The sequence below is a fragment of the Pseudonaja textilis genome, chromosome 10 (genome assembly GCF_049901715.1).
Source record: "Pseudonaja textilis isolate UNSWEBS1 chromosome 10, rPseTex1.2, whole genome shotgun sequence".
In the NCBI taxonomy this organism is placed as follows: domain Eukaryota; kingdom Metazoa; phylum Chordata; class Lepidosauria; order Squamata; family Elapidae; genus Pseudonaja; species Pseudonaja textilis.
This window is the reverse complement of record NC_141999.1, coordinates 25,947,545-25,958,901: the sequence shown is the minus strand read 5'-3', so window position 1 is coordinate 25,958,901 and position 11,357 is coordinate 25,947,545. Positions and strand designations below refer to the sequence as shown.

At 60.2% G+C, this 11,357-nt stretch overlaps 2 protein-coding genes across 3 annotated transcripts; both read left to right on the top strand.

Moving 5' to 3' along the window:
- The first annotated feature begins 571 nt into the window (after positions 1-571).
- Positions 572-4,422, top strand: CCNP (cyclin P). Its single transcript, XM_087939448.1, has 9 exons — positions 572-676; positions 1,119-1,319; positions 1,735-1,885; positions 2,226-2,332; positions 2,740-2,838; positions 2,940-3,095; positions 3,302-3,460; positions 3,607-3,785; positions 4,183-4,422. The coding sequence occupies exons 1-9, from the start codon at positions 572-574 to the stop codon at positions 4,361-4,363; spliced, it is 1,338 nt and encodes a 445-aa protein (XP_087795574.1). The 3' UTR covers positions 4,364-4,422.
- An 880-nt stretch (positions 4,423-5,302) lies between these two features.
- Positions 5,303-7,366, top strand: TTC9B (tetratricopeptide repeat domain 9B). Of its 2 annotated transcripts, none has more exons than XM_087939410.1 (3): positions 5,303-5,691; positions 6,840-7,022; positions 7,234-7,366. In XM_087939410.1, exons 1-3 carry the CDS (start codon positions 5,322-5,324, stop codon positions 7,269-7,271), a joined length of 591 nt encoding a protein of 196 aa, XP_087795536.1. In that variant the 5' UTR covers positions 5,303-5,321; the 3' UTR covers positions 7,272-7,366. The 2 variants fall into 2 exon arrangements, with proteins under 2 accessions (XP_087795536.1, XP_026577264.1); XM_026721479.2 differs by having other exon boundaries at positions 7,208-7,366.
- Positions 7,367-11,357: the final 3,991 nt, after the last annotated feature.

Genomic DNA, 11,357 nt, shown 5'->3' with positions numbered 1-11,357 from the left:
TCTTGTTCATTGTAGTTGATTATCTACAAATTTCATCCCAAGTGGCTGTGGTCTTTTGAGGAAGGCAACTTACCTCATTCTTGCAAGGATGAGAGTTTTATCCAGGGAATTTCAGCAAAGCCCGCCCGTCCCCCTCTTCCTCGCCGTCTTTGCAATCGAAGCCCCCCTCCTTTCAATGGTGGGCCATTTCCTTCAGTGCTGCACAATAGCCACCCAGCTGCTGGGGGGGGGGGGGTGCTAAAGCAGGCCACCCCCAGCGTTGCCCCAGGCCCACCATCGTCCCTCCAACCTTTGGGCGGCAGGCAACGGCCCCCACCTGCTTCCCCTCTCGGGAAATGGCAGGCCAGGAAATTGGTTCTCTGTCACTTTCCATTCGTCGGTTTTGAAAAGGCCTAAAATCCCATCCTGCATTATTATACTCTACGTTACCCCGTAGAACATCCGAGCGTCCCTCCTGCTCTGCTCTGCTGGCTGGTGGCTCCTTCTGCTAACGAGCCCTAATTTAGCCAAGCTGGGAGTCCTCTGGTGCTCTGAGCTCCCTCCCCACCTTGTGGGCGTTCGGGCAAAGGCCATGGCGGGCCCCGAGGGGAGGCCCTGGACGCTGCTGCTGCTGCTGCTGCAAAGAGCGGTTCCCTCGGTCGGGGCCTTGTTTGTGGGCCGGCAGGCCATAAGCCGAGTAAGTGCCCCGGGCAGCCTGTTGGGGGGGTGTCACTGAAGATACGCTCTCCCCTCCCTGAGGGAGGAGGACCTGCGGCCATTGTTTCCCACCCAAGCTACCCGCTCCCAGTCCTGGCCACCTGGAGGAGCGACTCTTTGGCATGGACCATCCCTTACCAACAGGCCTCAGCAGCTGCCCGAGCTGCAAAGTTACACGCTGCTCACCTGGGTTCCTCAAACTGGAGGGGAAGGAGGAGCAGAGGGACCCCCTCAGTCCCCCTGGGAGCAAGGACTTTGTCTGCCCCCCCCGCCCCCCCAACTTGGGAGACGCCAGTGGAGTCCCTGCCAGATCTGGGAAGGTGGGAAGGTTCGCTGATAAAACGAGGCTGCCCCCACCTTTGGGGAGGGTTGTGTGTTCCTTTAAACAGGCTCCCTCTTCTGGTAATGCTGCTTGGTTTCAGGTGGATGAGAAGAGGGAGCCCTTGAAAAGCAAGAGCAATGAGGGGCGGAGCACCGAAAAAGCATCTGGGAAGGTGGGTCACTCCTGGCCCTGCAGCGGAGAGCTGGCGGGGGGGCAGCGAGGGAGCACTCCGCCTGAAGCTTCAGACCTGGAAGTTATTGGGGTGCTCACAGGAATCAATCCTGGGGGAAGCCAGCCCAAGGTTGGGGCTGAAGGGGGGGGCACTGGCAGGAACCCAGCTGGTCAAGGGAGAGAAGATGGCCAGCCCAGCTTTCGTGCCTCCTCCTCCTCCTCCTCCTCCTCTGTGGGGCTGCACAAGAAGGCGTGTTTCAGCCTCTTTGCGCCTGAGCGGTGTAGGAGCAAAATCCTCAAATCCCGCCCTCCGCCTGCAAAGACTTCAAGCTGCCAGACTGCCAGGGGGAAATGGGACCACCAGAAACTCTGCCTGTGGGAGGAGGTGAAGCCAGGGTGCTTCTGTCAAGCCTTAGGTTGCATCCACTGGCAGCTGGTGGGGCAAAGGCCCTTGAACAGCCTTGTGCCCAGCCGGAGGCAACCTTGAGCCCCTCAGGGCTCTGGGAGGGAGGTGGCAGCAGGTTGGGCTTTGCTTTGGCAGGTAGCTCCCCGCACCCCGTCCCCGGCCTTGCCTTTCTCCCGGCTGCCGGATTCCTCTCCTCTTCCAGAAGAAAGGCCTGGGAAGCTCTGAAAAAGAGGCTGAGGAGCAGGGAGGGCCCCAAGCCCTGCCGGAACCTCCTTTCCCGAGGGAGCGAGGTGAGCGGCCCCTGAACCCCAGAGGAGCCTGCAGGCCATCGCTTGGGGGAAGGGATAATCCGATGCATGTACCGCACTCTGTGACGAGCAGGCCTCCTCCCCTCCTCGCGAGGAAGCCCTGCTGACTAGTGGTGGGGTTCAGTCCTTTTTTACCACCAGTTCTGTGGGCGGGGCTTGGTGGGCGGGCCGGGGAAGGAGGCTGTGAAATCTCCAGTCAGAGGCAGGATTGGCCAGTTCTCCAAACTACTCACAACTTCCGCTACCGATTCTCCAGAACTGGTCAGAACCTGCTGAATCCCACCTCTGCTGCTGACCTCCCAGTCTCCCCTCTCTCCCCCAGTGGTCCCAGCCTCGCTGGCCCTTGACCAGGAGCTGTCCCAAGCCATGCTGCGGATGGACATGGCCCTGGAAAGGGAGTACGCCTTCGACATCTTCAGCAACTTGATGGTGAGCAGTGGCAGTGGAGCCCCCCCCCCGCCCCCCCCGCCAACAATGGAGGCCCCCTCCCTGGCAAAACCCAGCCTGGATGCCTGGGCGTTGGGCATCCAGAACCCAATGAAGGCATCCCGGATGGTGCTGTGTCGTCCAGCATGGTCTTGGACACTGTAAGACAGAAGGCCCCCCTGGGCTTGGCCCAGGTTTCAGGGTTCCTCTGGTGGCCTCTCTGCCTAGCCAAGGGAGCCCAAATCTCCCTCGTTTGGGGGTTGCTGGTTCCCTGTGGCCTCTCTGGTGTGTGCCACGAACACCCCGTTGCCGGGGACTGTAGGGCTCCAAGACGGCACTGCCTCCCCCTCGGCTCCATGCCAGGGAATGGGCCCGGTGTGCCCAACCCTGGGTTCTGACCCTTTTCCTAGCGGAAGCAGCCGTCATATGCGTTCCAGGGCTTTGACCTGCCGCGGCCGGTCACAGTGGAGATGCGAGCCCTTCTGGTGGACTGGCTGGTCCAAGTGCATGTAAGTGCTGGGCTTGGGGTGGCCTGATTTGCTGGGTCTAGAAGCAGAGGAGGGACTTCCCCCCCCCACACACACACATACCTCTGCTCCTTTCCCCGCAGGAGTATCTTAATCTGGCTGACGAGACCCTCCACCTGGCTGTCCACCTCATGAACTCCTACATGAGAGCAGGCCGGGTCAGGATCCCTTGCCTGCAGCTCCTCAGCGCCACCTGCCTCTTTCTGGCGTGCAAACTGGAGGAGCACACCTGCCCAGAGGTGAGAGTGCAAAAGCTGGATTTGGGAGTGTCCATTGGCCTTCCAGAGAGCGGGGCAACCAAAGCAACTTGCTCTGGTTTAGTCCAGCAGCCCTTCTCGGTCCTTGGCCTTTGAGGCTGGAAGAGGAGGGCACCTGGGCTTCTCTGGAAGCCCCTTCCCCCCATGCTCTGGCACAAGGCCAGGACCTGTTCCCTCCTTTCCTGCAGCCAGCCCAGCTGTGCTTCATGATGGAGAACTCCTGCAGCCGAAAAGATCTCCTGCAAATGGAACGCAAAATCCTGGGCCGGCTGAGGTTTGAGCTGCACTACGCCAATCCCATCCACCTGTTCCGCCTCCTGGCAGAAGTGGCCCATTGCACCTTGGAGGTAAAGGGCCCAAAGTGAGCTGGCGGGGCCAGAGCCACCTGCAGGATGACTGGCTGCTGTTCCCAAGCGGTCCCTGGGCCACCTGTGCCCTGGCCTTGTGGGAGGCAGCAAGCGTCCTTTCCCCCTCCTTCTCCATGCCTGTCCAGGTCCAGTTCTTGGCCCTCTATTTCCTGGAAGCGTCTCTCATGGAGGTGGACTGCCTGCGCTTTGAGCCGGCCCAGTTGTCCTTTGCGGCTCTGTCTCTGGCACACCAGCTGTCGTGGGAAGCCAGAATTCAAGACATGGATGCCCTTCAGCAACACTTTCCAAAGTTCCTTGTGTACAGGTATGATGAGCAAGGGGCGGAGGCGAGGTCAATGAGAAATAGCGGAGGTGCAGATAATTTGGGGTCTCTCCCTCATTCCCAGCTTTTAAAGCACAACCTCTTGGATGTGAGGCTGCACGTTCCTTTATGTGCCTGTTCCTTCAGAGGGCATGGGAACCACAGGTGTGGCTGTTGCCCCAATTCTTGCATGGCACCAGATGACTCATGCCCCATGAGGTGCCAGGTTACCATCTGTGCAGCTGTGGCCCATTCAGGATACTCTGGAGGTCAGCTGCAGCCCAGGAAAACGGGGCCTTGGCTGTCTCCCAACTGCAGGGACTGGGGCATTTGAGTAGTAACCAAGTAGTAACTGGGTTCGGTCCGTAAGTGGCCCCCAACTGCTCCTCTCTCCTCACAGTGAGGCCGAGCTGTTGGCTGTCTTCCCGTACATGGCCAAGGCAGTTTTGCAGGGGGCCAACGCCTCCCTTCGCGCTATCTTCCTGAAATACTCCAGGCCACAGAAGCTTTGTGTCAGCACCAACCCTGCCATTGCTGCCTCTAAGTTCCTGAGCCGCTTCCTGGGGGATCCCCCCCAATGAAGAATGCTGGGGTGACGTTTGAATTGCCCTTCCCACGGCATGTGGGGATGGGAAGTGCAGAAAGCCAAGCATTGTTCCAGGCATGACTCTGGGCGAGGAGCGTGGGGGACCCCCTCTCCCGCTTTCTTCCTTCATACAGAAAGTTTTCTCACTTCATCCTGATTCGTTTGTCTGTTTATCCCTCCCTCTCTCTCTCTGCGCCCTTGAGTCTTGCACTATCCACCCCCCACTGTGGTTGAAAACAAAAAAGAGATTGTAAGCAAAGGGACTTCATATGTCTAATAAAGCGTTTTATTCCCTTGAAAACACTCTTGTTTCTGAGGTCAGAAAAGTAGGGTGTTTCTCCCTCCCATGGAGTTGGCAGCACCCAGGAGACCCAGTTCAGTGTGTGGCCCAGGCATCCCGGCTCAGGGCCCAGAGGGGCTGGAGCTGACCATGCGGGGGGCGGGTGGGGGGGCATCCCAAGCTTTGAACTCCCACGCCAACCAGTTTACAAGCCCTTTCAACATCCATTCATACATAGCCCTGAGCCCTCCGTTAGGTGCTGCTGCTAATGCACCCCCATTGACCGGCTCCTCACAATGCCTCTCAAGCCAGCTTCAGCCTCGCTACCTATCTGACCACGCAGCTCCCTGCAAACTGTGAGAAACCCGATCTATGAGTCCAACTTAGAAATCGCTGGAGAAGCTTTTCGGCATCGCGTCAAGCAGGCCTCTGAGGCAGGCAAGAGGCACTAGCCTGCCCGCCCACCCGCTGGGGCGCTGCCTGGAGCCGCCTCTCCCGATTTGGTCCCAAGCCATGCGAGGTCAGACTGCTGGTACTGAGGCGGGAGGAGTTTCCCACAATGCACTAGCACGCTGTCCACGGTGCTGAAGCGGCGCTCGTGGCTCTGCCCGCCTCTCTCCCAGCTCCCCGTCCGGCGGAAGCAGGCATTGAGCCTCGGCCAGCAAAGGCGGGGATGGAGGAGTGCAGCCTGTACCAGAAGAGCTGCCTGGAGGCCAGTGGGGCCTCCTTGGTGCTGGGGACGGGAGGAGGCGGCTGCCGGGCCCGCTGTGCTGCGGCTGCGGAATTGGAGGCCAAACTCCAGCGGGCGGTGGAATTCAAGGCGGAGGGGCATTGCTGCTACAAGCAGAAGAAGCTCCGCGAGGCTATTGGCAAGTACCACCGAGCCCTGCTGCAGCTGAAGGGACTGGAACCGCCGGCCGCTGAGGGGGAGGTCGGTGTGTCTGCTGGGAAAGGCAGCTCGCTGGTCGCCTGGTGCCGCCTGTCAGCCAAGCAGCGGGAGCAGGCAGACAGCACCGAGATGGAGTGCTACGACAGCCTGACTGGTAAGAGCCCGCCCCCGCTGCCGAGGTGGGAGGGAGGAGGAAGCGGCCTAGTCCTGTCCCCATGCCGGGAGTAGAGACCGGACCCCGCTCGCCCAGCTGGCGAGTCAGACGCGGCTCCCAGCACTGTGGAAGGCCGACGCCCAGGGAACCGCTGCTTGGGGCCAACTGGAATTCTGCAAAGCTTAAAAATGTGTCACCTTACTTAATTTTGCCACTGGGGCATTGAACGGCAATTAAACATGCTTTTCCTGGTAGCCTTTCCCCTTTAATATCAGGTGTTCCTTTCAATGGAGCCAAGCTGCTCACTGTACATTTAGAAAACCCCCGTATGATGGGCCGAGGCCGCAGAATTGGCCCAAGATCCCCAGGGCGTTTCATCGCTGAGGCAACGTTCCCTGCTTTGCTTGACTGGCCTGCCTCACAACTGCTCCCCAAAATGCCCGGTGATGGCTTCTGGCCCGTCGTGGTTGCAGACCGACGTCTTTGCTTTGAGACTAGCGGTGCGGGATGGAGGTGCTTCTCAGCGGCTGGCAACCTCGTGAGGTCTCCTCTGGGTCCTCCATGTCATCTGGTTTTGCCACGAGAAGCCCTTCTAGAAGCGAAACAGGTGGTCAGAGCTGCACTTCCAGTTGCATTCTTGGTGTGCAGAATGGAAGCGTTCAGTGGGTCATTTTAGGTAAGACTTGTAGCCTGAAATGAGCTTCAAAAGCTTTGTGGTTTTGTACATAGAAGAAAGAGAAATTACAAAAAGAAAGTAAGTGCTTAGCATTTGAAGGGGAGGAGGAGGAGGAGGAGGAGGGAGGAGGAGGAAGGCAAAATAGACTCATCCCAGTTTGAGGGAGGGGCCTCAAAGAGTTAATCTTGGGAAAAAGAGGGAGCCATACAATAGCCTCCTGGCTTGGCAGAATTAGTGCAGCTAGTTAGTTGGAGCTGGTACGGCGTGTGTGCGTGTGTCCGTCTTCTAAAGGGAGCAGATAACCTCCTTCCCCTCATTTGCTGCAATCTGAGGTACCAAGTGGCTCCTGGCTGGATCAAGTGCAGCGTGGGTCCCTCAACCCCCTGACTCTCACCACGCCGCCCACGCCGCAGGTGAAAGCGGGGAAGGAGAGCTCGGGGTGTCTCGGTGCCCTCCACTTTCTTCCCCGCAGCCTGCCTCCTGCAGTCAGAGTTGGTGAACTATGAGCGAGTTCGCGAATATTGCCTCAAGGTGTTGGCCAAGGAGAAGGGCAACTTCAAAGCCATGTACCGCGCAGGCATCGCCTTCTACCACCTTGGCGACTGCGACAAGGCCCTGCTCTACCTGAAGGAGGCCAAGTGCCACCAGCCCACAGGTGGGTTTTGGGGCGGGGCGGGCGGAAAAGGGCCTCTCAGGGCAGCAACAGCTGCTCCAGCCTGGCCGGGGCCAGGCAAGAAGGGCCATGTCAAAGGGAAGCGGGAGGGGGGAGCGTCCCACCTGGAGCAGGCCCCCCCGCTGGCCGTTCTCCTTGCTCACGGTCCCTCCCACCCACCCCCCCAGACACCAACGTCCTCCGCTACATCCAGCTGACGGAAATGAAGATCAGCCGCTGCCACCAGCGTGAAAAGGAGGAGACTGCGTAGGATGGGCCTGCCCCTCCCTCCCTCCCGTCTGTCTGGCCAGGCCGGGCCTTGATCGAAGACTCAGCTCCAGGAATCCACGGCACCCACTCCAGCCCATCTGGCGATGCTCTCCAGAGACAGCTTGACCCAGAGCGACGCCCCCCCCACTCCCGGACTGCAGGCGGGAGAATGTAGGTTTTTTTGCCAAACACCTCTGGGGCACCGAGTCCTTTCTTGGGGTGGAGAAGAGCATGAAGGCAACGGGCTGGGTGGAGCGGGACCTTCGGCAGGCTCCAAGGAAGGGCTTCTGGAGGGGTGCGCGGGCCTTTTTCGTCTCCGTGTCCTGGAGGTTTTCCTTGGAAGTAGGAACAAGGGGTAAAAGCAAAGGGAACAACTAGAGGGCTCTGGGTCTATGGCCACCCCACTCCGACAGAATGGGTGAATGCAGCGTTCTCTTGGGCCGCTGGACGGAGCAGCCGGCGGACTCCCCTCTGCGTCTCAGGCCCTCTGGCTGCCCCCCAAAGCAGCAGGCTTTCCTCGTGAGAGCATGGTCAGCCCTGCGCTTTCTGCTAGACTCTCTCGCTCCCTCGTGAAGCTCGGGCCATCCTAGGATGTTCTCTGCGGGGCGGGTTCAGGGGTGGGATTCTACCAGTTCACACCTATTCGCTAGAACCATTTGTTAACATTCTAAGCAGTTGAGAGAACTGGTTGTTAGAGGAAATTACAGGGCTAATCCTGTAAGGAAGGCAGGAAGGAAACATTCTGGTGTTGCTTACAGAAACTGCCTCTCCGTTAATCCTTAATACATTCTTGGCAGGACTAGACTTGCTGTCTCAGGAACCTCTCTGGAGTTTTTTTCCCCTCCTTTGCTGGTACTTTGCTTGTGTGGAGTGAGCCTTCAAAGTTATAATGGCACTGAAAAAAGTGACTTATGACCATTTTTCACACTTATGACTGTTGCAGCATCCCCACAGTCATGAGAGGCCAGGCAAGGAGATACGTGCCTCGATGTGAGTGATATTGAGTTGGCCACACCCAGCCAATAACATGACCACCAAGCCATGCCCACCACCTAAGCCACGCCCACAGAACTGGATGTTAAAAATTTTGAATCCCACCCCTGGGCAGGTTCCTCCCTTTGGCCTTGCTCCATCTGTCTGGCTGGGCTGGAGGGTCCCTCCCATCGACAAGGAAGCGGGAATGAAGCCGGCTGCTTCCATTGGTTGAGGCCAAAGAGCCAGGCTGCCCTTTGGGGTGGGACTGGTGCGGCCCCAGGATCTTCTCCCCGTGCCTGTCCCAGGGAGGGAAGGGCACCTGCTGTTTCCTTTCTCCTCACACTCAGCATCTCACCTGGAGGGGAAACGCTCCAGTGACCCCTCCCCAGTTCTCCTCTGGCTGCCCAATTGCTTCAGGGAGCCCTTGGGGAGATTGGGCCTGCCTGCCTGGCCCCCCTCCCATCTGCAGCCCATTCCTCTCCACTAAACGAATCAATTCTGGGGAGAGGGGCTGCCATGGGTATCCCACCCAGGTGCCCTTTGGTGCTGGTGGGCAGAAACCCTTTGGGCCGGACCCTGGCCCTCCTTTGTGATTTGGGGCTTCTTCATCCCAATAGCAAACAGCTTGAAGGAACGGACGGGATGGGCCTCTCCCTCTGGCAGCCATGCAGGAGGGGCCCTGGAGACTGGCTGGGGAGGACGAAACGGGGTGAAGCTTCCTTGTGCCAGAGCCCCGAGGCCCTACAAGGACAGCCATGCTCCCTGGGGGAATCAGCGGCCTGCTCCCCCTTGCTCAGGTCCTGGCTACCGTCCCCCCCACTTGCAAGAATTAGCAAAAGATCCCATTCTGGTTGCAGCCTGCTGTGGTGCTGAAGCCCTGAGGGACAGGCTCTCGGATGCCGGGGAGAGGGGCCCAGAAGGCGGCTCTCCCTGCCACACCTTCCGGCCCAGCTCATTGGGCAGAGGGAACGTGGGAGCACCTGCCCATTTCCAGGAGGCCGGCAAAGCCCACAGCCAGGAGCTCGGGCTTGGGGGATTTGCCCTGTTGGGTGCGCTGGATGACCACTCTTGATTGCATCAGGCCAGGGACTTCAGCCTGGGCAGGAGAGGAAAGCATGACCACGGGATGTCCTGTCACGGCAGCTTCGGTCTGCCACCGTCCCCTTCCAGCCTCTCCGGCCAGGCGTCTGAGCGCCACCCGGGGAGCCACCTGGGGAGCCCCCATACCCCCCCTCCCCACTCAGCATCTGTTTGTAGACTATGGAGCTTGGCCAGCCTTTCTTCTCGGGCGCCACCAGCTCCTCCTTGGCCAAGTGGCTTTGGCCCCACATCTGGTTACTCTCCAAGGGGGTCACTGCAAAACTAGGGAAGGGGAGGCAGCTTTTGAGTGGTGGTCTCCTCCTGCACCTCCTGGCACCACCCCTGATCACCTTCCCCAGGTCACCGGGGCATCGGCTGACCTGGAGGGATCTTTGGATCAATTGAAAGTGGCCGGGCCGGGGGCTCCCTGCCTGGGTCTCTCCCACCTGCCCCTTGGGAACATTTGCCCCACCCGACAGCGGGGGTCTGCAGCGCTGGCCCTCCCCAGACTCATGGCGAGGGGCTGCAAGGCGTGGGAGGAGGCTGGGGCTGCCCGGGGCGGGCTGGGGGTCCCCCACTTTTTCTGCTCATTGAGGCAGGGGGGACACCTCCCCTGTGATGTTGTGCTCAAAGCCTAAACAAACGCAGAGCGAAGTGACTTGGGCCGCCCCCGCCTGGCCCTTCCTACCTGCCCACCTCCCACCCACCCAGTGTGGAGACCCCAGCCTCACCTGAAGGGAGGCCGACGTGCAGCCGGAGACGGGAGCGGTGCCAGAAGTGATCCAGGGCTTCTCCGGGCCCAGCTGCAGCAGGCTCAGCTCCTGCTCCGCCACAGCCGCCTTGCGCTTGGCCCGCTCCTGCTCCCGCCAGCGCAGCTCTGCCTCCTGTGCCTGGCGCTCCTCCGCAGTGCACAGCAGCTCCTCCACTCCTGGGTCACAGGTGCAGAGTGGAGGACCACTTGCCCCTGGGCGGCTTTCCAGCCCTTCCCCTTGCCATTCCTGCCAAGCTTAAACTCTGGGTAAGGCCGGTAAGGCCCAGCTGGGCTCCCCCTGGCCCAGGCAGGGCATTGCAGATGGGTGGGGTGGGCGACCTTCTCCTTGGTGTGCAGATCGTGGAAGAGCCCCGTGGTCTCCATCTTCCAGTCCTGCTGCAGCGACTGGAAGGACCTGAGGGGCATCTGGAAGAGGGATGAGTCGCCGAAAGGCTCAAGCCCCCGTGGGCCTGGGAATCCGGGGAGCCTACCTGCCTGGAAGGGAGAAAGTTTGGGAGGACCAAGGGGGCTGAAACATGAAGAAAGGGGCGGGGGGGGGGGCGCAAGTAATGCAGTCTGTGGGCAGCCCCTCACCCCAACCGGAGCCCTCCTGCCCAGGTGACTTACTCTTGATGGACTTGAGATCCCGATGGGTGCTGGGAATCAGGGCTCCACGGTGAAGGGATTAGCTCCTGCCCTGCGCAAGCTGCACTGCCCGGGGGACCAGGATGTGAGGAGGGAGCGTCTTGCCTGCCAAGGCCTGGTTGAGTCTCCCTCTGTGGGCATACGCCATCACCAGGCAGAGGGTGGGTGGCCCAGCAGGGCAAACAGCCGGGCCTCCTGGCGCACGTTCTCCACTGTCATGGGGGACTCCTCCTCTGGATCCTGGCGGGCGGCCTTCACGGCTACCTCTGTTCCTCGCCACAGGCCCTGTAGACTTTGCTGAAGCCCCCCCACCAATGATCTCGTGCAGCTCCAGCTCCCAGAAGGGGCTTTCCAAGGCGCCCAGGCCCTGGGCATACTTGGGGTTGCTGGACACATAATTGCTGGGGAAGACCCCCACCGTCTCCTGGAGCTTCCCTGTCCACCAGCCCATTCCCGGAGATTGAGTCTTTGGACAGCACCTCCACTAGGTCTCCCCTGGGCAGGGTCAGTTCCTTCTCGGCCGTGGCCTCCTAGTCAAAGACCAGAAGGGGTTGGGGGCCAGATCTAGGGGGTCTCTCTGCAGTCCTTGAGGTCCCTGCCGCCTGGCCCCATGGAGC

Excerpts from the sequence above, each read along its gene's own strand:
- CCNP (XM_087939448.1), top strand. The coding sequence starts at position 572 with ATGGCGGGCCCCGAGGGGAGGCCCTGGACGCTGCTGCTGCTGCTGCTG. Across the intron at positions 3,461-3,606 it reads TGGCCCATTGCACCTTGGAG|GTCCAGTTCTTGGCCCTCTA; the intron begins GTAAAGGGCCCA and ends ATGCCTGTCCAG. Across the intron at positions 3,786-4,182 it reads CCAAAGTTCCTTGTGTACAG|TGAGGCCGAGCTGTTGGCTG; the intron begins GTATGATGAGCA and ends CTCTCCTCACAG.
- TTC9B (XM_026721479.2), top strand. The coding sequence starts at position 5,322 with ATGGAGGAGTGCAGCCTGTACCAGAAGAGCTGCCTGGAGGCCAGTGGG. Across the intron at positions 5,692-6,839 it reads GTGCTACGACAGCCTGACTG|CCTGCCTCCTGCAGTCAGAG; the intron begins GTAAGAGCCCGC and ends TCTTCCCCGCAG. Across the intron at positions 7,023-7,207 it reads CAAGTGCCACCAGCCCACAG|ACACCAACGTCCTCCGCTAC; the intron begins GTGGGTTTTGGG and ends CCACCCCCCCAG.